The 27,355-nt window shown below is 48.1% G+C and overlaps 1 protein-coding gene across 2 annotated transcripts in view; it reads left to right on the plus strand.

The window, feature by feature from the left end:
- The window catches only part of rassf3 (Ras association domain family member 3), a 161,404-nt gene extending 151,952 nt beyond the window's left edge, over positions 1 to 9,452 (plus strand). For both annotated transcript variants that reach the window (XM_038780803.1, XM_038780804.1), the window contains 2 exons: positions 1,378 to 1,493; positions 3,577 to 9,452. In XM_038780803.1, the coding sequence (XP_038636731.1) occupies positions 1,378 to 1,493; positions 3,577 to 3,726 (266 nt within the window). In that variant the 3' untranslated portion in view covers positions 3,727 to 9,452. The remainder of the gene's footprint in view (positions 1 to 1,377; positions 1,494 to 3,576) is intronic.
- The last annotated feature ends 17,903 nt before the right edge of the window (positions 9,453 to 27,355 follow it).

Here is a 27,355-nt window from a genome sequence, read left to right on the forward strand (position 1 = left end):
ATTGCAATTCAGCAAACTAATATTGTTTAAATACCATATCAGGTTTACTTGTGCAGAGCCCTTGGAGTGAACCTTTCAGGAGCAAACTGAAAGACACTTCTTGGCAGACTAAAATCCTATGGCAAACTGAAACTACAGACAAACCTGGTTCCTCCCTTAATTTTTTTTAAATTAAATTGAGTATCCATTCATTTTTGTCCATCTAAGGGGCAATTTAGTGTGGCCAATCCACCTACAGTGAACCCTTCCCTGGTTCACTGTCAGTGAACCAGGGCTGGGATCGAACCTGGGACCTCGGCACCGTGAGGCTGCAGTGCTAACCACTGTGCCACCGTGCTGCCCCTGCTATAAAATGGCACGTGCATTACATAAGGGGCCTAAGTGGGAAATGGCAGCTGAGGGCAGTTTTGTGCACTGAGCCGCTCCGCACGACAGAACTCAGTGCAGCGAGAGATCAGTGCAGCAAGAGATCAGGACACCATTTTTAAATAGGGTCTCAATCTTGAAGGATCCAATATGACCCCCGACCAGCCCCAAAGCACTAGGGTGCATCCCTGCCCCCTCACTGCTCTCTTCCCCCCCCCCCCCCCAACACCTGTGCAGGGCACCTCCAACCCAAGCGCCAGTGCACATAAAATGCCAGCTTGGCACATTGGCAGTACCAACCTGGCAGTGCCCCAACCAGCTGGCTGTGCCACCCAGGCACCTTTCCCGTGACATGCTGGTGCCTGGGCAGCACGAGTAGTGTCAGGGTACCTTCCTACCCAAGGGCATGCACCTGGGGCCTCCGAACCACTGGGAGACTCCCACAAGCGGCGTTCCATCTGGTCCCCGTTTCTGGAGACAAGTGCTGAATGGTGCTCGGGTCTCCGAGGCGAAGGAGATAGATCCCACATCTCTGGTAACTCTGCGCATTAAGACTAGCTGTCTTGCTCGCATGTGCAAATTTTATAAAATGTGATCCTGCCCACAATGGGATTGTGTTAGAACTCATGAGGTGTGGCGAGCCGGGTAGATCCCAGGAGTGGGATCTCTTCTCTTGGCCACGTTGCAGAGTGGCGAGCTGCTTTTCGGCTGCAGCATGGCATTTGGATCGCGGCCAGTTACTCTCATAAATTACCAAACCTAAACAATATTCTATTAGCCAGCTATCTGTCAACAAGTAACTGCTTCTCAAATCTACCAGAACACCTTGTCCTGCAAAATCTACAACCCCTTAATCACAGCTTTAGCAGCATACTGGCTGTGTGAATCTTCTAGTCCTGTTTAATTAATAACATTACTGCAACAAATATGAAGTGTAACCAATTTCTCACATTCATCACACACCAAAAATTTGTCCAACAGCCTTATTGTTTTCTCTCTCCCGTTTTGCAGTCCACATGAGCAAACTGCTGGATGCTGAACATCCTCTTTACCTCCGCCTGCTTGCAGGGCCCAGCTCCGACGTTCTGAGTTTTGTCCTCCGTGAGCAGGAGACTGGAGAAGTGCTGGTAAGTGACCCATTTTCTTTTGTCTCATCCAGTCATAATTTATTTTCTTGCAGCTGAAAGCAAAGATGAGAACACGGAGAGGCTGTAAAGAAACGTAGGCCCGTTAAGTGAGTGGGCAACAAGACAGCTTGTTTTTCTCCTAGTGCTGGCTGGGAGCTATACGCATGATTTTCGGACCAGATATTGCAGCAGAATTTTTTTAAAGCTGCAGGTGTCTCTGACACCATCACGCTGGAGGCACAGGGTCTGATTAGAGCGGAAAGGGCACCCAGATCTGCACAAAATGCACCCACGCACACACCAGTTCAAGTCTGCACACTTGAGGGGGGATTTCTAAATGTGTGTGGGGGCTGGAATGGAACATGTGGAGGAGATGCACGATAATTATTTTTAATATGTATTACTATTAGTCATTAAAATGTTTTATATCACCCGCAAGGCAGCATGGGGAAAACAGCCCCAGTCTATCCAATCTCTCTTCATGGCTAAAACTCCCCAGCCCAAGCCACATCCTGGTAAACCTCTGCACCCTTTCCATGTTATCACATCCCCCTTATAATGTGGATTCCAGAACTGCACACAAGCTGTGGCCTAACCAACATTTTATACAGTTCCAGCACAACCTTCCTGCTCTTAAACTCTATGCCTCGGCTAATAAAGGCAAGTAGACTATATGCCTTCTTAATCACTTTATCCACCTGCTCTGCTGCCTTAAGGGACCAGTGTACATGTGCACCAAAATCCCTCTGATTCTCGGAGCTTCCCAGGGTCCTGCCGTTCACCATGTCTTCCCTTGCCTTGTTTGTCCTGCCCAAGTGCATCTCACACTTATCAGGATTGAATTCCATGATCATCAGTCCACCTGACCAGTCTATTAATATCCTCCTTTAATCTAAGACTATCCTACTTGTTATCTACCACTCCACCAATGTTTGTATCATCCACAAACTTACTGATCAACTCTCCAACATTCAAGTCTAAATATTTTTTAAATTTAGAGTACCCAACTCTTTTTTTTTTCCCAATTAAGGAGCAATTTAGTGTGGCCAATCCTCCTACCCTGCACATCGTTGGGTTGTGGGGATGAGACCCACGCAGACAGAGAATGTGCAAACTCCACATTGACAGCAACCCAGGGCCGGGATTGAACCTGGGTCCACGGAGCCGTGCGGCAGCAGTGCTAACCACTGTGCCACCATACTGCTAGAGTTTGAATAACTAAAAACATCCACAAGCAGTAAGGGCCCCAACACTGATCCCTGTTGTGGGACCCCACTGGACACGTGCTTCCAGTCAGACAAACACCCCTCGACATTCACCCTCTACTTCCTGCCATTCATCCAATGCGGGATCCAATTTGCCAAATTTCCTTGGATCCTTTGGGCTTTTACCTTCGCTATCTGAATGGCTTCCTCCTGCAGTCCAAAGATGGCCATGCTAAAATTGCCCTTGTCCAGGGATGTGCAGGTTAGGTGGGGTTATGTGGATAGGGCGGTGGACTGAGTGGACGCTCTTTCAGAAGGTCAGTGCAGACTCAATCAGCTGGATGGCCTCCTTCTGCTTTGTGGATTCTATGACCTCTATATGTCAAATGGGCAGAAAAGTGGAGTAGAGGCAGATGGGGCTCGAAAGGCCGAATGATCAATCCTGCTCCTATTTCTTATGTTCTCAAATTGGATATTCAGAAATGCACGGAAGGAAGATGAAAAGGTAATTGTTTCCAGTGTATATTGTTTCCATTGACATGCGATTGTACCCCAAACAATAACCAACCTAACTTTTTGACAAGAAAGTCACTGGGTGATGCTCTTTGGCCCTGCCCCTTTCCCCGGGGCTTTAGTTTTCTCGGGTAGTTGCTGCCAACAATGCTGCTGAAGATTTGTTTGATTTGTTAAATCTGCCTAGCCCCTCCCACATCAATCTTGAAGCCTGGATCACCTCTTGTTTGTGTGTAGTGCCTCAAGGTGCTTCACAATCTGCTGCATGATTGTGATTTTATTTCCGAATTTGAGTTCTGTTTTGTCTTTGGCTTTTTGCATTGTTATATTACATTGTAACTTTAACCAAGCTGCTTTTTCTTCAGTGGGAAGCCTTTAGTCTGCCGGAGCTGAAGAACTTCTTGCGTATATTAGCAAAAGAAGAAGATGATCATTTTCAACACTTGAAGAGGCGCTATGTAGACTACAGAGCCAAGCTTGAAGAGGCCTTGAGGGCAGCTGGGAAACCCGGTTAACCTGCTGCAAGGAAATGGCAGAGGAGGCACGCTCCTAATGAGGAGGGCATGCTTCAACCAGGGACTACGTGCAAGTATAACCAACAGGAGTGCCTTCAAATCTGAAGACTTTGAGGATAAGAACTTGCGTGCAGCTAAAAACATTGGACCCATTGACCAGGAACCAGGCCTTCTCTTTCTTTGTTTGCACAATTAAGATGTTTACCAGACAATCAGATTATTTATAAATTGACTGATTGCCTCTAGCTGATTGGAAGGCTCTGTGAGAAGTGGGGTAATATGTAATCCATGCGTGTACTCTGGGTATAACGCATTTACAGTGGTGCCTTTAACATGTCACTGCACACAGGACAACAACTTCATAACGTCCTGGTCTGTGGCTCCTTTGTCCTTCTCATGTTGATACCAAATAGGCACATGGTGATAAAGGTTCAGCCTGAAAACTCTCCAATGTTCCTTTCAAACTGCTTACCTTTCTGGGCAGTGTGAAGGATAACCTTTTGTGATCTCTTGTATAGAGAAAACATACAGGGTGGAATGATATTTTTCTTTTTGCGGCAATACTTAATTCGAACTTAATGTATAAATGCCTGTGGACCATTGCAATGGATTTTCAATTAAAAAGCTTTTAGACCGGATGGAAACCAGAATTGGAATGATCAAAAGATCGAGTAGGACAAGGGGGGGTCAGTGAATGTATGTAGGAGAGGGAGTAAGGGAAGTAGTGATGGTGAGCTATTGTTAAAGATTGTGGAGGGGATAAATGAAATGTTCTGAAGGAAAATTTGGGCTGAGCAGAAGAGCGAGGAGCTCGTGTTGGACAGAGATGGAAATATTATGGAAACGGGTAGATGTACAAGAGAGAACAAGGTTAGATTTAAAGAAAGTAACTTGATTTAAGCAGCTTAGTAATGGATCTTGAAGTACTTTATTCATATGTGAGTCTTAACAGATTTTTGCTTTGGGAATCCTGAGGTGCATTGCTTACATCTGAGCAGTGCCTGCAAGGTGCCAACTACACACAACCTTGGCACATAAATTGGCTGATACCAATCTAGCAGCAGAGACAACAATGGGGGCACTTGTAGTGGGCTCGAGGTCTCCTTCATAGTGACCCCCTGTGCAGTTGCCATTTTCACCCTAGCATTCTTGACTTAGAATATCCCGAGACAGGGAACCCAATCAGTGCAGGACCAAGTGAGTGGAAGAATGTGCTTTGGTTAGAGGTGCACTGACACTTGGGAATAATTGACAGTTGAGCCTAGCATAACTGATCATAAACAAAAGAATTGTTTATATAGCGCCTTTCGATGTAGGAAAACACCCAAAGGCACTAATAAAGGACTATTTTCGGAACTGAAATTGAGCTAAAGGGGGAGACTTAGGACAGGTGAGAAGTTTATGTAGGCCAGAGAGAGAGTTAGAGAAGGAGAGGTTTGGGGAAGGAATTGCAGAGCTTGGGGCCTAGTTGGCGAAGCGAATGGACACTAATGGCAGAGAATAGACTAGAGGATGGAATTGGAGGAATGTAGATTTCTGGGAGGTTTGGGACACGAGAAGCGATTGTGGAGATGAGCATTATGTTGGCCCGATTTTAAAAGCAATTGGTCGAAATTTAGGAATTTAGTCATTTCCATCTTCCTGTGTGGATGTTGTGAAGTACAAAAGCTACCAGAATAATGTGCCATTTGGCTGACCTCCCGAGCTATCAGAATGTCTGCACGAGGCCCTTGAGACGTGGTTCACTGTTCTGGTAATGAACTGCAAGTGGTTTCTTTTGAATTATCGTGTGATTCTATAACATCAGGTTACTCTGCTTAGGGGATGATTACCATGCTGTCACCCCTTATGCTTCAGCACCCTTTAGCACCAAAGTCCTGAGCGGTAAGTTCACAATAGCCACTCAAACTGGTGGCACAAGAAAATAAAACATTTTTATGTTTTATGTGATTAGTCTATAAACAGACCCCCAGACGCAATGCAAGAAAAATCATAGAGCCAAAGTTATCTTTTTACTCATTTACCCACAGCCATGCCTCAAATTACTCCTATACTGTATATAATGTATTTGAGTGAATGGATGCTAACTCCTTTCACAGTCTCCCGAATGAATTGCTCATGGTTAACAATACACCAGTGCTGGCAGTGAATTGAGTCTGTACATTAACTTGGCATTCCACTTCATAAACACTCCCAGACTATTGCTCAGAAGCGAATTATCGTCAATGTATTAAAATGTTTGCATTAAATTCAGAAGATAGATGTCGCTAATGGGACCACAGTGTTGTTCAGATTAATTCTAATTGGGAGCAGGTTGGTGAAATTACCAGTGCAACGATCCAGAAAATGAAAAGACTGCAAAGTATGCAAAGCCATGAGGGCTGTTTGACTGTTAGTTGTTCCTTCAGTTCTTCCTATAATGCCCAAATCTAAGTGAGGCTGTGTTGTACCTGTGAATGGTGGATTGTGATGCGCAGTAAGGGAAATAAGTGAGCGTACTTTTAATTCTAAACCAAAGATCCCTGTGAAGCGTTACTGTGCTTCCAGTAATGGATTTCACTCTGTGGGGAAGTGTATGTATCCCTGCTCTCCAGTTACCGGAAAGTGTTGCCAGCCAAGGGGAGGGGCATGTGTGCAATAGAGGCTGATGCAACGTATGATTGTTGAAATTACTGAAAGGTGAATTTTCCAGGACAGCTGGTTCCCAAAACTAAACAAAAAGTTGTAAAGTGCGTAATTAGGAAATTACGAGCAGGCAGTTCGGCCCCTCAAGCCCGCTCTGCATTCAATTACATTCTAACCCCCGGCTCCCTAACCTTCAATAGCCTTGTCTGTGCGCCTCCTAAACTAGGTGCAGCTGCAGGTACTGCCATAGTCCATTCTGCTGTTCAGTCTCTACGGGAGGGTTAAAACTTAGCGATTTACATTCAGATCCAATTTTAGTCCCGAGTGTGGACAATCATGAGTTACTGGCACCGATGCGGTTCAATCATCTGGTGAAATGCAGTTAAACATTCCGCGCTTGTTCACCACAGACTGTCCAGTGCAATCTCTCCGTCATCTTGCAGATGCAATGACATTGAGTTTAAAACTGAGATGCAAACCAGGTGGGCCAACCTGCAATGCAAACCTATGCTGCAGACTATGCTCCACATGGCCTCCTTCGATCCTCTTCGTCTAACTTCAACATATCCTCCTATTCCTTTCTCCCTCGTGTGGTTTTCTAACTTCTCCTTAAATCTATGCTCTTCACCTCAACTACTCCCTGTGGTGGTGTCCAACTCTCTGTATAAAGCAATTTCTCCTTAATCCCTTATATCGCTGACCTATAGTTTTGACACCCTCCCAAACCTGGAAACCTCTTTCTCTATCTCTACCCCATTGAAGCCTTTAATAATCCAAGAGATTTCTTGTAAAGTTGCCTCTCAATCATCTCTCCAGAAAACTGTTCAAGCTTTCCATATAGTTACAGCCTCTCAGTTCAGTTATCATCCGTGTAAACCTTTTATTGCACCTTCTGCCGTGGTATTTTAATACGTGGCGTCCAAAACCGCGGACACTATTCAAAGCAGACTCAACATGAGTTGGTTCCAGAGTGTGGTCTGAGCAGGGAGTTGCCAGGATCATGTATCTGTATTTTTGCAGCTGTTGGACAGACTCTGGTGTGTAAATATGCAGCCTCTGGTCGCCTAGCCTAGCAAACAACACAAAATGGGCCCTTGTATTATGTCACAAGTTAGTACTTGGTTAAAATTTGGTGCCAACAGATTTTAACCATGTTCATTGAAACAGGCTACTCCATTCTTTAATCCAAGACAGAGGTGGAAGGGGAACCATTCTCTCAGTGTAACAGAATCACACATGTCTTTTTGAATGAGGTTTCCAACTTCACTCCACCCAAGTCTGAGCAAATTTCCTGTGGTCATGATTCAGTGCATTACAATAACTCTTCAAAATTACTTCATTGGCTGTAAAGCACTTTGGGATATTTCAGGGAGGAAGGGGGGGGGAGCTGTTGGACCATCTGTGCCCACACTGCTGATCAATTGATATTTAATGTGTTACTACTGTATTAATCTTCTTGAACCATTTCCAATGAATAGAATTGTATAATGAGTTATTTGGGCTGTGACGCTGATTTCGCGGAATGTGTGATTCGCGAACACAGTTACAGTTGAGTCCGTGCAAGAACTAAAGCATTGAAGACTTCTCCAAACCCTGTTTGGGTGGGGTGGGGGGTGTAAGGGTATGGGTGAGGGGAGGGGGGTGTAAACAGTTTCTGGACATTGCTGGTGAGGCCACCGTTACTGCTCACCCCTCCTGGTTGCCCAGCTTTGACAAAGGTGGCTGTGGCCGTCTCTTTGAACTGTTGCAGGCCGTGTGCTGGGCTATATATCTCATAATAGCTGGGCTAGACATGTCAACACACTGACAGTAAACCACCGTCAGGCTGCTTTGCCGGCTCTCATTGTGGAGACATCAGCCTGCGGGGAAATGTATACCAGTGTCTTTCAAAACTTGTATTTAGTGTTACCCCTCTGCAACGCAAACTGTCTGGGATTGAATTCTTGAAAGGTTAGCCCAGGGCAGTGACTAAAATGGCCCTCTAGTGGATCTTTTTCTTGATCCAGGTCACAGCCTTTTGAAACTGAATTTCTTTCTCCCCCTTCAGAAAACTTGAGGGGTGAAATTTCATGCAGTCAACCAATCCTATTCCGGATTGGCGATCTGCAGCAAGCTGCATTTCGAACTGCAAAGCCATCATATCATTAGCCGGGTGGGCTAAAAACTACTGAGTCTGGAGTGGCAAGGGGGCACAGTGATTATCAGTTTTGCACCAACTAATACCAAAGTCGAGACTGGGGCACTTTAGCACATCAGGGATCTGCTTGTAGAGTCTTGTTAACCCAGAGAAACCCATCAAAACGTGACATTTTAATTTAGCCATCCGCTTTCACTGTTTCTCACCATGTTGTATTTAAAAAGAAAAAGCTGTACCAAAGTTTCTTCCTGTGCTCATTGTGTGCTGCGACAACGGTTTTCCGAGCTAGACACTGTACAAAAAGTCTTATATATTTTTTACAGGACCTCTGTATCCTTGTTGTGAACTGCGTGAGCAGGACAGCAGGGTTGCTTTTGTGTTCTTCTACTGTGAATGTTTTTTTACCCTTACTTGAATGAGTTGCGAAGCACTGTAAAGCGAAAAGATATTCAACAACTGTGGGGCACACCTAGGTGCGTGACGCGCTACCCAATTGGTCGTTTTGTTAAAGGGGGACGTTGGGGGAGGGGTGGGGGCATGTAGTAATGGGTTTTTAATTTGGCATTTGTACTTCCTGCGACTCGCACCAGTGAAGGCTCTGGATGCGACAATTGTAATCCTCCTACTGTAATCATGATCGATGTGCTGCTGATGCTTTATGTCAAAGACCCAAAGGGCATCGCATAATCGTGAACGAAACTGCAAATCACTGACTGCATTTGTGTCAAAATACGTAAGGGTACAAAAACGGACATGAACTTTTAATCGTGGATATGCATGTGGACAAACACAAACTCTAGACAGTGTATCGGACTGAAAGATTTTGTTATTGTATTTATACTGATGCGAGTGCAAATTTATTTTTTTAGGGAAGAATTGTTCTGTTTCCATTTAAGATATTGAATTTCAAAAATTACCTTGTAAACTGTCATTGCATATTTTAATAAAGATGTGATTGACAGACTGCCGGTGCGTGTCTACCATTTACAGATCTATTTCCCAGACCATTCGACCGCCCCTGTTTAATTCGGATGGTTTACAATCGCCAGCCTTTCCTTAAAGTTCTTTCTTGGGAAAGAAACAGTTGTGTATTTGGTCAGGCGACATTTAGAATTCAAACAGCTCGAGCTGTTAAACATGACTCCCTGGTTACCCCTTCCTGGCCAACCCCCTCTGCTGGTACATGTATGTATGGCAGTCTCAACGTCCCATTGTGAGTTTTAACCCTTCCTCTAAGTAAGGCAGGCAATGGGATAAGCGAGGGTTAATCATCAGTACCCTGTATTCACATTGGTAGCCTGCTCCTAACCAAGTTGGGTCAGAGATAGGATTATAGCCACCTCTCTGAACTGTACTCCCTTCTGACTCAGCCATCTTGCTGGGAACGTCTGATCATGGTACTAATTCTTTACTCCAGGTGTCATGCGTTTGCTTACATTTGTGTGCCAGCCATCCTGTTAATAATAATCTTTATTAGTGTCACAAATAGGCTTTCATTAACACTGCAATGAAGTTACCGTATAAAGCCCCAGTCGCCACATTCCGGCATCTCCTGGGTACACGGAGGGAGAATTCAGCATGACCAAATTACCAGCATGTCTTTCGGGACTTGTAAGAGGAAATTGGAGTACTCGGATAAAAACCCACATAGACACGGGGAGAACGTGCAGACGCCGCACAGACAGTGACCCAAGCCGGGAATCGAACCTGGGACCTGGGGCTGTGAAGCAACTGTGCTACCCACTGTGCTACCATACATTACTGAAAGGTCAACTGGCCTTCATCTTTCAGTAGAGTCACTGGCAGGGCCGGCCCAAGGTACCGGCAACTCGGGCAGTCGCCCGGGGCGCCATGTGCTAGGGGGCGCCAGAGACACGGGTCCCGCGCATGCGCAGTTGGGCCGGTGCCAACCAGCGCATGCGCGGTGGCCGCCCTCCCCCAGTGCGGCCCCCTCCGCCTCCCGGCCTCCGCCCCCCCTCCGTCCGCCCCCCCCCCCCGCCTCGGCCCCCCCCCCCCCCCCCCCGCCTCGGCCTCGGCCCCGCCCCCCCCTCGGCTCCCCCTCGGCTCGGCCCCCCCCTCAGCCCCTCCCCCTCCCTCGGCCCCCCCCTCGGCCCCACCCCTCCCCCTCACCCCTCCCCCCCCCCCCCCCCCCCCCCGAAGGGCGCTGAAGTTCAGCTTGCCCGGGGCGCCAGCAACCCTAGGGCCGGCGCTGGTCACTGGGCAGCAGTTGGGTGCCATAACCCAGGCCGATTTATTCCCCTTGCCTCCCATAAGCAATTTTCTTCGACACTGGCTCCAACTCTGTACCAACTAAAATCGGTTAACTTGGCGCTGACCTGAATTTTAAAAAAATATATTTAATGGGATTTGGGTGTCACCTGGCAAGGCCAGCTTTTGTTACCCATCCCTAACTGCCCTTGGCTCACTGAGCCATTTGAGAGGGCAGTTCTGAGCCAATCACATTGCTGTGGATCTGGAGTCGCATGTGGGCCAGACCAGGTAAGGATGGCAGATTTCCTTTCCTAATGGACATTAATCTATGAGAATAGTTTTTACAAAATTGACTATTTATGGTCACCATTACTGATGGAATTGCAGATTATTTTTTTTAAAAGTTGAATTTAAGTTCCACCAAGTGCTCTGCTGGGATTTGAACCCATGTTCCCAAAGAATTCGCCTGGGCCAGTGACATTATCACAACATCACCATTTCCGTAAATATCACCATCCATAAGAATGTACAGCAAAGAAACAGACCATTTGGCCCAACAGCTCTATATTGGTATTTATGCATCACACGGGTTTCCTCCTACCCCATTTCATCTTGTCCTTTCAACACACCCGTCTATTCCTTTCTCCCCCATACGCAGCTACTCACCTCAACTACTTATTGTGGTAGTGAGTGTCACATTCTAATCATGTGACTTTGGGTTCAGAATGGATTGGTTCACACCATGAGGTACAGTTAGAGTCATAACAGAACAGGAGATTTACCAGGATGTTGCCTGGTATGGAGGGAAAATCTTATGAGGAAAGGCTGATGGACTTGAGGTTGTTTTCGTTAGAGAGAAGAAGGTTAAGAGGTGACTTAATAGAGGCATACAAAATGATCAGAGGGTTAGATAGGGTGGACAGCGAGAGCCTTCTCCCGCGGATGGAGGTGGCTAGCACGAGGGGACATAGCCTTAAATTGAGGGGTAATAGATATAGGACAGAGGTCAGAGGTGGGTTTTTTACGCAAAGAGTGGTGAGGCCGTGGAATGCCCTACCTGCAACAGTAGTGAACTCGCCAACATTGAGGGCATTTAAAAATTTATTGGATAAGCATATGGATGATAAGGGCATAGTGTAGGTTAGATGGCCTTTAGTTTTTTTTTTCCATGTCGGTGCAACATCGAGGGCCGAAGGGCCTGTACTGCGCTGTATCGTTCTATGTTCTATGTTCTAGATGGCCACCATTTGGCCCATTGATTCAATGCCAGCTCTCTGTAAAGCAGCTCAATCAGTGTCATCCCTCCACTCTATCCCCGTGCCTCAAAGTTGCCTATCCAATTTCCTATTGAAGTCATTGGTCTATTTCCAACAACCTTGAGGGAGCAAGTTCCGGGATTCTTCCATCATGCCCATCGCAAGACTGCCACGGGTGGGAAGCAGACCATTTAAAGGTCCATTAATCTTGAGTGGGATTTTCCAGTCACTGGGCGGGTGCGACTGGAGAATCCCGCCCTAACTTTGTTTTTTAAAAAAAAAAAGAAGTTGCACCTCACAACCTGCCTCTCTTGTCCAATCCTTAAATCCATCTTCCTCCGTCCCTGTGCCACTAGCTAATGGGAACAGCTTTTCTTTGTCCACCTTCCCTAAACCTGTCATAATCTCAATCAAATCCCCTTTGCACCAAGGAGAACAAGGCCAGCTTCTTCAACAAAGCCTTGGAACTAAAATCACCCACTCCAGGAACCATTCTGGTAAATCTCCCTCGTATCTTTCCTGAAATATGGTTCTCTGTTCTGCCTGCACAAAACCCCAAGGTATGTAAAGCACAGGTCACTCTTTGATTAAAAAAAAACCGCATTGTATTCAAACTTGTATCAAAGTAGTTACAGAAAATAAACACCCCAGGAAACCATTCTTCCCAAAATCAACTATGCAGTTTGTACAGATTTTTCTCCTTTTTTACCCCCCCCCCTCCCCCCTGCGATGAACAGCTCCTCAAACACGGTCACAAACATCCCCCACCTTTTCTCAAACTCCCCTGCTGAGCCCTTAATTCATCTTCTCTAACCGCAGGAAGTCATACAGGTCACCCAACCATGCTGCTACCCCCGGTGGCGATGCCGACCGCAACTCCAGCAAAACTTGTTGCCGTGCAACCAGAGAGGCGAAAGCCATGACATCGGCCTTCCTCCTCTCCATGAGCTCTGGCTTCTCTGAAACCCCAAATATCGCCACCAAAGGGTCCTGGTCCACTCCCTCCTCCACTATCCTGGCTCAGACCGCGAACACTCCCGCCCAGAATCTTCCCAATTTTTCACAACCCCAAAACATGTGCGCATGATTCTCTGGCCCCCGCCCACGCCTCTCACACTCATCTGCTACCCCCTGAAAGAACCCACTCATTCTCGCCCGAGTCATATGCACCCTGTGCACCACCTAAAACTGTATCAGGCTCATCCTTGCACAAGAGGAGGTCCTACACAGTGCCTCACTCCATACTCCCCAATTGGTCTCCATTCCCAACTCCGCTTCCCATTTCTCCTTCATCTTCACCACCCGCTCGCTTCCCTGCTCACCCAGCCACTTATATCCCCAATTCTTCCCTCCCCTTCCACATCCGGAAGCAGCAGTCACTCCAGCAGGATGTATCCCAGCAATCGAGGGAACCCCTTCCAGACCTTTCGTGCAAAGTCCCTAACCTGTAGATACCTGAACTCCCTCCCCCTCGGCAGCTCTACCCTCTCCCTTAGCTCCTCCAGACTGGCGAACCCTTCCTCCAAATACAAATCCCTCCCCTTGACCAGCCCCACATCCCTCCACCTCCTGTATACACTATCCATCCCCTCCCGGCTCAAACCCATGATTCTCGCACAGCGGCGTTCGCGCTGACGTCCCTTTCACCATAAAATGTCTCCTCAGCTGATTCCATATCTTCACAGTGGACTGTACCATTGGGCTCCCTGAACACCTACTCAGAGCCATTGGCAATGCTGCCATCACCATAGCCCTCAAACTAGACCCCTTACAAGATTCATCCTCCATCCTAACCCACTCTACCCCTTCTCTTTCCCACCACCGCCGCACCTTGTCCACATTCGCCGCCCAATAATAATGAAGCATGTTTGGCAACGCCAACCCCCCCTGCTGCCTCTGCCTCTGTAGCAGGGTCCTCCCCACCGTCGGCACCTTCCCCGCCCATACAAAGTCAGAGATGATTGTGTCCACTTTCCGAAAAAAAAGCCTTTGGTATAAAGATCGGGAGAGCCTGAAAGATAAATAAGAACCTCGGCAGAATATTCATTTTCACCACTTGGACCCTCCCCGCCAACGTTAAGTGCAATCCACCTCTTAAGATCCTCCCTGGCCTCCTCCACCAGCTTCATTAAGTTCCACTTATGGAGCCCCATCCATTGCCTCACTTCCTGAATCCCCAAGTACCTAAACCTATCCCTCGCTACCATAAATGGCGTTCCTCCCTAAATTAGCCTGCTGTGTGAGCTCATTCACCGGGAATACCTCGCTTTTCCCTACATTCCGCTTGTATCCCAAGAACCCTCCAAACCTCCCCAACAGACACATAATCCTTCCCATACTCTCCAACGGATCCAAAACAAACATCAAGAGGTCATCGGCATAGAGCGACGCCTGATGCTCCGTCTGTCCCCTCATTATCCCCTGCCACTCTCCCGACCCCCTGAGAGCCATCGTCAATGGCCCTATGGCCAGCGCAAACAGCAGCAGCGACAGCGGGCACCCCTGTCTCCTGCCCCTGTACAAAGCTTTGTGAGCTCATATAAGGGGCTGGTTTAGCTCACCAGGCTAAATCGCTGGCTTTTAAAGCAGGCCAGCAGCACGGTTCAATTCCCGTACCAGCCTCCCCGGACAGACGCCGGAATGTGGCGACTAGGGGCTTTTCACAGTAACTTCATTGAAGCCTACTCGCGACAATAAGCGATTTTCATTTTCATTTCATTTCATTCATCCTCGCCCTCGCTCTTGGTGCCACATACAGGAACCGCACCCATGCCATAAATCTCGGGCCAAACCCAAACCTTCCCAAAACTTCGAACAAGTACCGCCACTCTAACCAATCAAATGCTTTCTCCGCGTCCATGGACACCACCACCTCCGGTACCAGAGCTCTCAAAGGATTCATCACCACATTCAACAGCCGTCTTATATTACTCGCGAGCTGCCTGCCCTTCACGAAGCCTGTTTGATCTTCTGCAACCACCCCGGGGACACAATTCTCCATCCTCCCCACCAACTTAGCCAATACTTTCACATCCGTGTACAAGAGTGATACGAGTCTATACGACCCACATTCCACCGGATCCTTCCCTTTTTTGGGATTAGTGTGATTACTGCCTGCTTCATCGTCTCTGGCAACTCCCCCTTCTCCAGTGCTAATTAAACGCCCCCAACAGATGTGGTGCCAGGTCTGCCGCAAATTCCTTGTAAAATTCTGCCAGGTACCCATCCGGCCCAGGGGCCTTCTCCGACTTTATACCACTGATACTACCCAGCACCTCTCTCAGCCCCAGGGGCTCCTCCAACGCCTGCATCTTTGCTTCCTTCACCTGAGCAAATTCCAGCTCATTCAGAAAACGCCCCATGTCCCCCTCTCCTCCTGGGTAGTACTCTCTAAATGCCTCATTTATCTTCCCTGGCTCTGACACTACATCCCCAGCCCAAATCTGGATCTTCAATATTTCCCTGGACACAGCCTGCCTCCGCAGCTGGTGCGCTAGCATGCGCTCGCCTTCTCCCCATACTCGTATTGCACCCCTCTTGCCCTCCACAGTTACCCTAATGCCCTCCCCGTTGTCAGCCTGTCAAATTGCCCCTGCAACTTTTTCCTCCTCACCAATCCCTCCACGGTGGGCACCCTCGAATATTCCCTGTCCACCTCCACTATCTCGCTCACTAGATGGTCATGTTCTGCCCTCTCCCCAGACCACTGCCTTCAGTGCTTCCCAAAAAATGCCCGCCGACACGTCCCCATTCTCATTGAACTCCACATAATCCCTAATCGGCAACCGCACCTTATCACAAAAACCTCCATCCACCAACAACCCCGAGTCAAACCTCCACCCCGGCCTCTGCTCTTGTCCTGTACTGAACTGAATATCCAGCCAGTGGGCTGCATGGTCCAAGATAACTATCCCCGCATACTCTGCCCCCTCCACCCCAACCAAAATCTCCCGACTCACTACAAAGTAATAAATCATCGAATACACCTTATAGACGTGTGAAAATAAGGAATACTCCTTTCCCCCTGGGTTCTGAAAGTGCCATGGATCCACCATACCCATCCTCTCCATAAACCCCCCTCCCACCCCCCCAGCTCCATTGCCATTCATACCCTACCCATAGACCTCGGCTCCAGGACAGTTAAAATCTCCTCCCATGATCAACTGGTACGTGGCCAAATCTGGGATTGCTGCCAGCAACCCCCTCATAAAACCCACATCATCCCAATTTGGGGCAGACACATTTACCAACAATACCGGTGCCCCTTCCGATACCCCACTCACAATCATATATCTCCCACCTGGATCCCTCTCCTCCTTCGCACTCACAAATCCCATTTTTTTGCTCATTAAAATCGCCACACCCCTCTACTGTCCGTCATCTTCCCAACTTAACTCCTGCCCCTTTAATTCCACTCTGTACCTAGCCCATCCCAGATGGCCCCTTTCTTCGCCCTTGACCATGTCATCCCTCACCCCCTGCTGCATCGCAGAGCCCCCTTCCCCCCCCCCCTGCTTTTCCCCACTTCCCCTTTCCCCCCCTTCCCCTGGCCACCCCTCTTGGCCTTCTCCCCCACCACCTCACTTCCGTTCACCAGCATAACTTACTAGAGCGGATGCCCCTTCCCAAAGGCGCAATCTAATGACCGACCTCCCCCCCTCAGAGACCTCTGCGCTCAGCCCACTTCAGGTCCCTTATCTAGCACCCCTTCTGCCACCAGTCCCGCCAGCAACCTCGAGACCTACCTCGTGGCACTCACACCTTCCACTCCTTCAGGCAGGCCCACTATTCCAGGTTCTGTCTTCTCGAGGTATTCTCCTGCTCCTCCACCTTTGCCCTCAGTGTTTTACAAAGGTCTCCTTGGAGCCCCACCTCCGCCTCCAGAGCCACCACACGATCGTTGTGGTCTGAGATCACTCCTTCAATCTCCTGAATCTGTGATCCCTGCACCTCCAAACGCCTCTCCATCTGCTCCAAAGTACTCTTCAGGGGTGCCACAGCTTCTGCAATGGCCTTTGCATGTTCCTCATGCATTTCTTTCCTCTGTTTATGGAATTCCTCCTTGATAAAAGTAATCAATTCCTGTATCTGGGGCCTTACAGCTTGCCCTTCCCTGCCTGCATGCTGGAAGAGACTGTCTGTGAAGCACAAGACTGTTTCACCTTTCCAGCCAAACCCCTCACTGTTTTCTGCCGGGTCCGGTGATCAGAAGACATACCGTTCCAGGGGTAAACTACTCCTCTAACATTCACCTACGCCTTTTCATCAAAATTCCACCCAGATCTGGGTAAAAAGAGCCCTTTTCTGTGACTTTGAACAGGAACTGCCCTTTATTTACCAATCACTCCATGGTCACATGCGGAAGTGCGAGGTCACTCTTTGACCATTGCTATTCCGCCTTGTTTATCTTTAATGATCCCCATGATGAGGCATTTTTTTGTTAAGGAAAATAACGAGAGTTGTGCTCTGCCAGGGAATGAATGTCCAGATGAAGGTGCAGGTTCAGTCGAATATCTATTTGAAATTCCCTTTTCTCTATTTGTTGATGTTAGAAGCTTGGAGAGAAAGAAGGATTCTTCCAACAGTGACCGGAGGAGATCTTTTCTTTAATATAAATTTACAGTACCCAATTCATTTTTTCCAATTAAGGGGCAATTTAGCGTGGCCAACCCACCTACCCTGCACATCTTTGGGTTGTGGGGGCGAAACCCACGCAGACACGGGGAGAATGTGCAAACTCCACATGGACAGTGACCCAGGGCCGGGATCGAACCTGGGACCTCGGCGCCGTGAGACAGCAGTGCTAACCACTGCGCCACCGTGCTGCCCTCGGAAGGAGATCTTTAAGATTAGGAAAGGGATTTGTTAGGGTGTTTGTTGGAGCCTAAAACTAGAGGCCATAAAGATAGCCACTGCTCGATACAATAGAGAATTCAGGAGAAACCTTTTTTTCCCAAAGAACGGTGCAAATGTGGAATTCAAAGATACGTTAGACCAAGATCAACACAATATTTAGTGAGACGTTGTCCCCATGGGACTATGGAAACGATGGGCAACTTGACTCTGCCATAGACCCCCGGTCCATCGGAACTTCTTCTGCTCCAGTCAAGGTGGTAACCACCTCGAGAAGGAAGGTTCTCCTTATTATTTTAAATTTAGAGTACTCAATTCATTTTTTCCAATTGAGGGACAATTTAGCTTGCACGTTTTCCACATTTGCACCATTCTTTGGGGAAAAAAGAATTCTCTATTGTATCGAGCAGTGGCTATCTTTATGGGTTGTGGGGGCGAAACCCACGCAGACACGGGGAGAATGTGCAAACTCCACACGGACAGTGACCCAGAGCCGGGATTGAACCTGGGACCTTGGTGCCGTGAGGCTGCAGTGCTAACCCACTGCACCACCGTGCTGCCCCTCAAAAGGTCCTCCTTAATGTAGTTTGCTGTGTCTTCTTGGGCCAACCCCGCTTCTTCTTCCATCTGATGGTGTCCACTTTACTGTTACTGCTACTCATCAGGGAGGTGAAATGTGTCCTGCCACCTTCGTTGTCTCCATCATGATGTCCTGCAGTTGTCTCTGACCTGCCATTTGTAGTACTTCCTTTTGTAATATGCAAAAGGGAGAAGGTAATCCAAGGCTACATGGACCGGGTTAAATGAAAAGGATGGGAGGGGGCTCGTGTGGGTAAAGAACAACTGGGCTAAATGTTGACTTCTGTGCTGTAAATCCGATGCAAGGTTAAATATTACCTACTCGGGCAGCACGGTGGCCTAGTGGTTAGCACAACCGCCTCACGGCGCTGAGGTCCCAGGTTCGATCCCGGCTCTGGGTCACTGTCCGTGTGGAGTTTGCACATTCTCCCCGTGTCTGCGTGGGTTTCGCCCCCACAACCCAAAAATGTGCAGAGTAGGTGGATTGAACACGCTAAATTGCCCCTTAATTAAAAAAAATATATATTACCTACTCCCTGCCAGCCCCCTCCTCACCACCACCACCTGTTCCCCGGCCTCCCGCCCCAGGCAGGACAGACCCAGCAGAGGTGGCGGCGGCACAGTGGTGAGAGAGTTGCCCTGGGAGTCCTCAACATCGACTCCAGACCCCCATAAAGTCTCATGGCATCAGGCTAAATATGGGCAAGGTGATTACCATGTACATCGCCCCCCATGCCGACCTCTGCCTGAGCCAGCAGGTGTATTGCACACCTGAGTTTTTTTTCCTCTTTATTTTAATTATAATTTTAGGGTACTCAATAATTTTTTTCCAATGAAAGTCAATTTAGTGTGGCCAATCCACCTAATGTGCACATCTTTGGGTTGTGGGGGTGAAACCCACGCAGATATGGGGAGAATTTGCAAAATCCACAGAGTGACGCCTGAGTTTTAAAGCAGAGATTTTTTTTTCACTAGATCTGTTTGGGTTGCTCTTTAACTTCCACGCATGTGTCTCCCTTATGGGGGGGGCTTACAGGCAGGGGTCTCTCTTACGCCGGGGCAATCTATAACCGTTTCTGTTGTATAAACAGAGCCAGCCTGTTGGGTACCGGCTGGAGAGAAGACCAGTAGTGAAGTACTGATGCTGTGTAAATATTAGTTTCAATAAAGTTAAGTTTTGTTTGATTCACAAACTCGTGTTGGACTCTTCGTGGCCCTCTGGTGGCGGGCTGGGTGGTGGGGGCAGGATTTGCATTGTGGGAGGGGATGGTGTTCCTCCGATGGAGCTCTGGGGGGCCAGGCTCCAATCCTGGTTTTACCCAACTCTGGATTCCCTGCCGCCTCTGGAACTCTGCTACTGGACAGCTGAGAATCCAACCCCAGATTGTTCCAGTGTTTGCTTTTAACATAGAGAGGGCTAAAGAGGCCAGGGTACCTGCTCCTGAATAGAAGATCTAGATGTCTAGATGCTGGAATGAGAACTGTGCTGTAACACACCACATGGTTGGCTAATCGCTTGGCTTAGTGTCAGTCTCGGTGAGTTTGTTTAAGCTCACCAGTGGCTGCAGAATTTGAACTCAACATGAAGAGGAAAAAATGAAGCGTTAAGACCGACATACAGTTATCTATGGTTATCTAGTCTCTCTCTCTCCTTCTCTCTAGGTATCACGCCTGAAGATGGCATTGGCAATCAGGGGCTTTCATGTTTGTCTTGCACGGTAGCACAGTGGTTAGTACTGTTGCTTTACAGTGCCAGGGACCAGGGTTCGATTCCCGGCTTGGGTCACTGTCTGTGCAGTGTCTGCACGTTCTCCCCATGTTTGCGTGGGTTTCCTCCGGGTGCTCTGGTTTCCTCCCATAAGTCCCAAAATTGATTAGTGAATTGGACATTCTGAATTCTCCTTCAGTGTAACCGAACTGGCTCCAGAATATGGCGACTAGGGTATTTTCACAGTAACTTCATTGAAGTGCTAATGTAAACCTACTTGTGACACTAATAAAGATTATTATATTATTATTCTGCAGGTTCTGGCTGACCAGAAGATGCTCGCACGCTTACCAACTGATCGAGGTCTTGTGGTGCAGTGGGTAGCGTTCCTGCCTCTGAGCTACTAGCTCTGGGTTCAGGTCCCACCCCAGGACTTGATGACCCAGGAAGGCGTGCTCATATTGCAGTCACACAGGTTGAGTTTGAAACCTGCAAAGTTCTTCCACACACGCTAATGGGTGGCGGTAAGACCCGGAGAGACTCGTGATCAGCCAAGCTTGGTGTGGAGTGGCGACCCTCAAGCTATAATCCTTGGCGACCGACTAGTGATCTATTCTGGGAATTATTAGCTATGGAAACCGATGATTGTGCATTAGTGCACAGCCAGGTGTGGGAAGAGGATTGGAATAGGCATATTGGATTTACAGCTTGATAAACAGTCTGTTTGGCCACCTTGCTTGACCCTAACGTTGTGGAGAGTGACCTGAACCTGGAGCTCTCAGGCTATCTATTAAGAAGACAATAAAGTTGTCAGCAAAAATCAAAAGCGAGGAAGAAAGGGGTTTATTTTCAATTTTTGTTCCTGGTTAATCTATTTATGAAATTTGTACCTTTACCGTGTAAATTGGTATATTAATTAATCTGTCTCCCAATAGTACTTTGCGCTGGGACTTTCCCTTGAAATCAGTAAAACAACAACTTGAATTTTTAATCACGCGTTTACTATGCAGAGAAAATACATCTCATGGTGCTTTGTGGAAGTTTAATAATAATGGATGCCAAGCCAAAGGAAGAGATATGGTGGATTTTGACCGAAACTTTGATTGAAGAGGTATATTTAAAGAAGGGAGGCAGGAAGGGAGGGGGCAGAGTGTTCTTAAAATCTAATTCAAGAACATGGGACCGAGATGCACCGCTGTCCGTGCCGGTGTCTGGTTGGGATGCGCAATGGTCGAGTCCTGAATACAGAGTTCTAGAGGGTTTGTAGAGCTGGAGCAGGTTTACAGGGTTGGGGTCATAGAGGGCTCAAAAGTGAATGAGACTTTTAAATTGGATGAGCTGGGGAACTGGGAGCCAATGTAAGTCAGTAAGGACACAGGTGACGGGTTTGGTATGGGATTGGACCTCTACAGGTGTTTTGGGTGGGCTAATATTTGGGAGGGATGGAGGACCAGGACAGGAGGCCAACCAGGAGAGAGTTAAGTGTAGATGTAATGAGTTCAATAAGGGTCTCAACAGCAGATAGGCTGAGACAAGGAGAGCGGTAGGTGATATTATAGAGATGTGAAGTTGGGAGTTTTTGTGATGGAGACAGAGAAAGGATCATTGTTAAAGGTTTTACAGTGGGAATTGAAAGCATTGGCATTAGCCTTCCCAACGTCCAACTAAAGGAAATTCCTTACATTTACTGTCTTAATGATCACTTGGTAGTACAGAACTTGAACATTGATGAAAAGAGAGACATGTTGCTGAAGGTTACATCTTCTACTTGCCAGGACTAATGCAAGAAGGCCAAATTTCAAACGATCACAACAATTTATACTACAGGAGAAAAGGATGCTGATTGACTGGCAAATTGGCTTTCTCTGACTGAAGAGTTGCCATGGGACAAGCAATGGGGAACAATAGGTAGTGCATTCCAAACCATAGCATCATAATTCCCTGTTGCTTTCTCTATGGCAACATCTTGGTGAATCAGAGTTGACTGGCCAACCAGCAGCACTCGATCCCCCGACAGTATAAATTGCTGTGATTGTTTAAATTTGCTATTCTTTTGTATTCTTGTCTTTGTCCTGATAAGGTCATGATGAAAATACTTTGTTAAAACATTTTCCAACTAAGGAGCAATTTAGTGTGGCCGCTCCACTTCGCCTGCACATCTTTGGGTTGTGGGGGTTGTGATGAACGGTATTAATAACTGCCGTAAACGGTACCTGACGTTTAATACCTTGCCCCTTTAAGAGGCTTGGAACCCTGGGGGACTCCGCCTCTGGCTACGCCCCCAGGAAACGGTATATAGGATAAGGCTCCATGTGGCAAGCACACTTCTCTCGAATGCTGTCCTGTTCTCTGTAGATTAAAGCCTTTTGATTACCGACCTCGCTCTTGCTTCGTAATTGAGCGTGCCTCAGGGGTGAGACCCACGCAGACACAGGGAGAATGCAAACTCCACACAGACAGTGAACCGGGACCGGGATCAAACCTGGGTCCTCGGCGTCATGAGGAAGCTGTGCTAGCCACTGTGCCACTGTGCAGCAAGATGAAAACACTTTGACAACATGTCTCTCCTTTCAGCAATGGATTAAAAGTACTATCAAATTTAAGGGCAGCATGGTGGCGCAGTGGTGTGCATTGCTGCCTCACGGCGCCGAGGTCCCAGGTTCGATCCCGGCTCTGGGTGACTGTCCGTGTGGAGTTTGCATATTCTTCCCTTGTTTGCGTGGGTTTGGCCCCCACAACCCAAAAAGATGTGCAGGGTAGGTGGATTGGCCACGCTAAATTGCCCCTTAATTGGAAAAAATGAATTGGGCACTCTAAATTTATAAAAAGAAAGTACTAGTAAATTTAAATTTTCTGGTGATTTTTACAGGGTTTATTCAGGCACGAGTTGACTATGAGGCAAAATTTACCTTTTCCAAAACTGATGGATGAATATCACAATAAGATTTCTTGACACGGTTGAGTCAAAGTGGAATATTTCTTCCTCAAATTTTCTTTCTCATTCCATTTCTGCGAATTGAGGCTATGATTACCCATTCAAATACTTGTTTAGTAATGACGTCTGTCTCGCTCAGCAGGAATGCCTTCAGCTGCCAGTACCTGCTGTTGGTTATTGGGCCACTAGAGGGCGAGGAGCCGCAGAACTCAGCAATAAAGGACGTGGGCCAGAATTTTAATGTCAGGGTTTGGGCATGTGCCGAATACAATAAGTATCCTTAAACTGTTCAATCCTAGACAGACTGCAGACGGAAGGCTACACCTTACAATGGAAAACAGTGAGGGGAAATTTATAGGGATGATTTGATCCTGATTGGGAGCTCTGTGGTGAAATAGTTCTTCTGACTGAATGGATACATTTACTGTTTATGGTGGGAACAATTACTCCGCCTGCCAAAGAGGAAAGATGCAGAAGGGGCAGATTTACAACCTTCTTGTTCTAGCAGATTGCAAACAGTGCAGTTCCACACACGGTAGCATAGTGGTAAGCACTATGGCTTCACAGCGCCAGGGTCCCATGTTCGATTCCCATTTGGGTCACCGTCTGTGCGGAGTCTGCACGTTCTCCCCGTGTCTGCGTGGGTTTCCTCCGGGTGCTCCGGTTTCCTTCCACAGTCCAAAGATGTGCAGGTTAGGTGGATTGGCCATACTAAATTGCCCTTAGGTTAAATGTGGTTGCAGGGTTACGGGGATAAGGTGGAGGGTGGGGTTGAGTAGGGTACTCTTTCCAAGAGCCGGTGCAGACTCAATGGGCTGAATGTCCTCCTTCTGCTCTGTAGATTCTACGTAACCCCTTTCTTGGCAGCTTGCTGCCCCCAAATTAGCTGCTATGTTTCCCATTTTACTACAGTGACTATGCATTAAAAAGCCACCCCAGTGGCTTTGTGAAGGACTTTAGGATGTCCTGGGATATGAAAGGCATTGTACAAATACAAGGCCTTCTTTCTTTACACTCACTTTGGGAATGTTTGACATTCCATAAGCATTGCCTCCCTTTCTCCCAGTTGGATGCGTATTAAATATCGGCACTACCACCCAATCTTTCACAGTCACATGGTGCAGGAACAGAGGTGGGGGGAGGCAAAGAGGAGGATGGAGTTCATAGGAGCTACATTGAAGATAATCTGTGATTTTGAAGGGCCTATAAAGGACTGCTGGATTTTAACAAATAAAGCTGGATTGGGGACATTGGTAGCTGTCCATCAGATCACAGAGACAGGCTATTTGATTCACTGGCTTTTAAAGCAGACCAAGGTAGGCCAGCAGCACAGTTCAATTCCCGTACCAGCCTCCCCGAACAGGCGCCGGAATGTGGCGACTAGGGGCTTTTCACAGTAACTTCATTGAAGCGTATGAGTGACAATGAGCGATTTTCATTTTTTTCATTTCAATACATCAGTCATCCAGTCTAATCCCACCCTCCTACTTGTGCCTATTCTCCTTTAATTGGCCTCTTTTACATGCAATCCTTTTTACACAGTTCAGGGGCGGGATTCTCCCCTACCCGGCGTGACGGGGGGTCCCGGCGTAGGGGAGTGGCGCCAACCACTCCGGGGTCGGGCCTCCCCAAAGGTGGGGAATTCTCCGCACCTTTGGGGGCTAGCCCCGCGCCGGAGCAGTTGGCACCAGAAGACTGGCGCAAAAAACCGGCGCCAGCGGCAGCGGGGCTGGCCGAAAGGCTTTCACCGGTCGGCGCATGCGCGATGTGGGTTTCTCTTCCGCTTCCGCCATGGCGGAGGCCGTGGCGGCCGCGGAGGAGAAAGAGTGCCGCCAGGGCACTGGCCCGGAGTCTGAGCGGGGGGTCCCGATCGCGGGCCTGCCCACTGTGAGGGCACCCCCCGGAGTCCTGGGGGGGGCGCGGGGCGATCGGACCCCGGGGGCCCCGTCGCGCCGCCGATCCCGCCGTCACCAGAGGTGGTTCAAACCTCGGCGGTGGGAGAGGTCTCCCAGCGGCGGGACTTCGGCCCATCGCAGGCTGGAGAATCGCCGCAGGGGCCTCGCCGATTGGAGTGGCGTGATTCCCGCCGCCGCCACTTCCCGGGTGGCGGAGAATCTCTGCCACGGCGGGGGCGGGATTTTAGGCGGCCCCAGGCGATTCTCCGACCCTGCTGGGGGTCGGAGAATTTCGCTCAATATGTTGCTTCAACAATGGCTCTTGAAGAGAATTCCACATTGTAACCAGTCAACCTCCACTTTAATTCTCTTTAAATATCTTAATTGTGCTCCTTTTTACTACAACCTTTCTGATCACTGGTTAATAATCTATCACTGTTTATTGTAACCCTTCCTTATTGCAATGGCTATTGTCAGCCCTTAACCTCAGCCTCAGCTCTTGTCATAATCCTGATCCCTTCCCCTAATTTGTATTGCCTTCCATAGTCAGCTATGGTCCAGTGGGTAATCTGGTGTCCCAGTCAGAAATGTATGGGTTAAAGTGCCATTCAGAGAGGTGGAAGATAGTCTAGGCCTACCCTCTCAGAAGGTAGAATGTTCAGGGTTACAGGGAGAAGGCACACAGGGAATCGCTCTCACAGAGCATGAGCACCGACACAATGGGCCAAATGGCCAGCTTCTGTGCTGTAACCATTCTGTGATTCTGTGAGGGCGGTATCGATATACATTTCCTTTTATATCCTTCCTACAATAGGGTGTCTAATGCCTTCTCTTTCGGCAGTCAGCCTGATTTACCAGAGCTGGTTTATTTGTTCTGTACAGCTTGGTTGGATGTGCAGTGAAGGAACTGATCAGGGGAGTGTGCTTTGGGGGGGGTGGGGGGGGGGGGGGGGGGGGGGATGAATTGGAAACCCTGGTCGCAGTTCCGTCAATAGCCAGTGGTGTCACTAAGCGCTTGTACGAACAAGATAATCTGCAGTCAATGCATTGCTCTTTACCACAGAAGTCACAGATAAGTAAGTCAATTAAAAAAGAATCAATTGACCACCCGTAATCTTCCAGTTAATAAAGAAAGACCGAATTAGTGGAACTCAATGGGTTGGTAATATGAGTGATAAATTGCCCCCAGCGTCTGCTCCCTTCCAAACTGCCAAGCAGTGACCGGGTGAGAAGAGCAGTTGTCTGGATACGGTAACAGAATGTGCTCCGAAAAGCCCCCCCCCCCCCCTCCTCCCCCCGCCCCGCATCCTCCCTCCACCCTCAAAGTTGAACCATTTCCAGCATGCTCTCTAAGCTCAGGTGCACAATGGTCAATGGGTGAGGTAATCGATGATGCTGCTGACTTTTAACCATCCTTTGTCTCACCCTTGGCAAAATCTCCAACCATCTCTTGGACATCTTAACCCTTTCAAACCTCAACTCCCTTGTACAGTGGCTTTAACAGTTCTGTCACCGCCGAAGGAATTTTCAACCAAAAGTAAAATACACGAATCCTGCGTTTTTCCCGTTCACTTTGTTTCCCTCACATGGTGGAGAAGCAGATGGTAGACTAGGCAGATAATGTGAGAAACAAAGACATAAAATCACAGAAAATAGGAACAGGAGGAGGCTATTCGCTCCTTCGAGCCTGCTCTGACATTCATTTTTTTTTTAAAATTTAGATTACCCAATTATTTTTTCCAATTAAGGGGCAATTTAGCATGGCCAATCCACCTACTCTGCACATTTTTGGGTTGTGGGGGCGAAACCCACGCATACACGGGGAGAATGTGCAAACTCCACACGGACAGTGACCCAGAGCCGGGATCAAACCTGGGACCTCAGTGCCGTGAGGCGGTTGTGCTAACCACTAGGCCACCGTGCTGCCCTGCTCTGACATTCATTATGATCATAGCTGATCATCCAATTTAATAGTCTAATCCTGCTTTCCTCCCATATCCTTTGATCCCCTTTGCCCTAAGTGCTATACCTAACTGCTTCTTGAAAACAGATACAGTGGAAATCTCCATCGCCGGCAGCGTGGTATGGCCACAATGGGAAATCCCATTGGCTGGCTGTGGGAACGGAGAATCCCGCTGCTGGCGGGGATGGTGTGACGGAGATTCCCGCCCATAATGTTTTGGACTCAGCTGCTACCTGTGGTAATGAATTCCACTGGTCAAACTCTCTCTGGGTGAAGAGATTTCTCCTCATCTCTGTCCTAAATGGTCTACCACGTATCCTCAGACTGTGACCTCTGGTTCTGCACACACCCCCACCCTCAGGAACATCCTTCCAGTATCAATCCTGTCCAGTCCTGTTAGAATTTTATAAGATCCCCCCCATTCTTCTGAACTCCAGCGAATACAAGCCTTTTATTTTATATTTTTA

The sequence above is a fragment of the Scyliorhinus canicula genome, chromosome 20 (assembly GCF_902713615.1).
Source record: "Scyliorhinus canicula chromosome 20, sScyCan1.1, whole genome shotgun sequence".
NCBI lineage: Eukaryota > Metazoa > Chordata > Chondrichthyes > Carcharhiniformes > Scyliorhinidae > Scyliorhinus > Scyliorhinus canicula.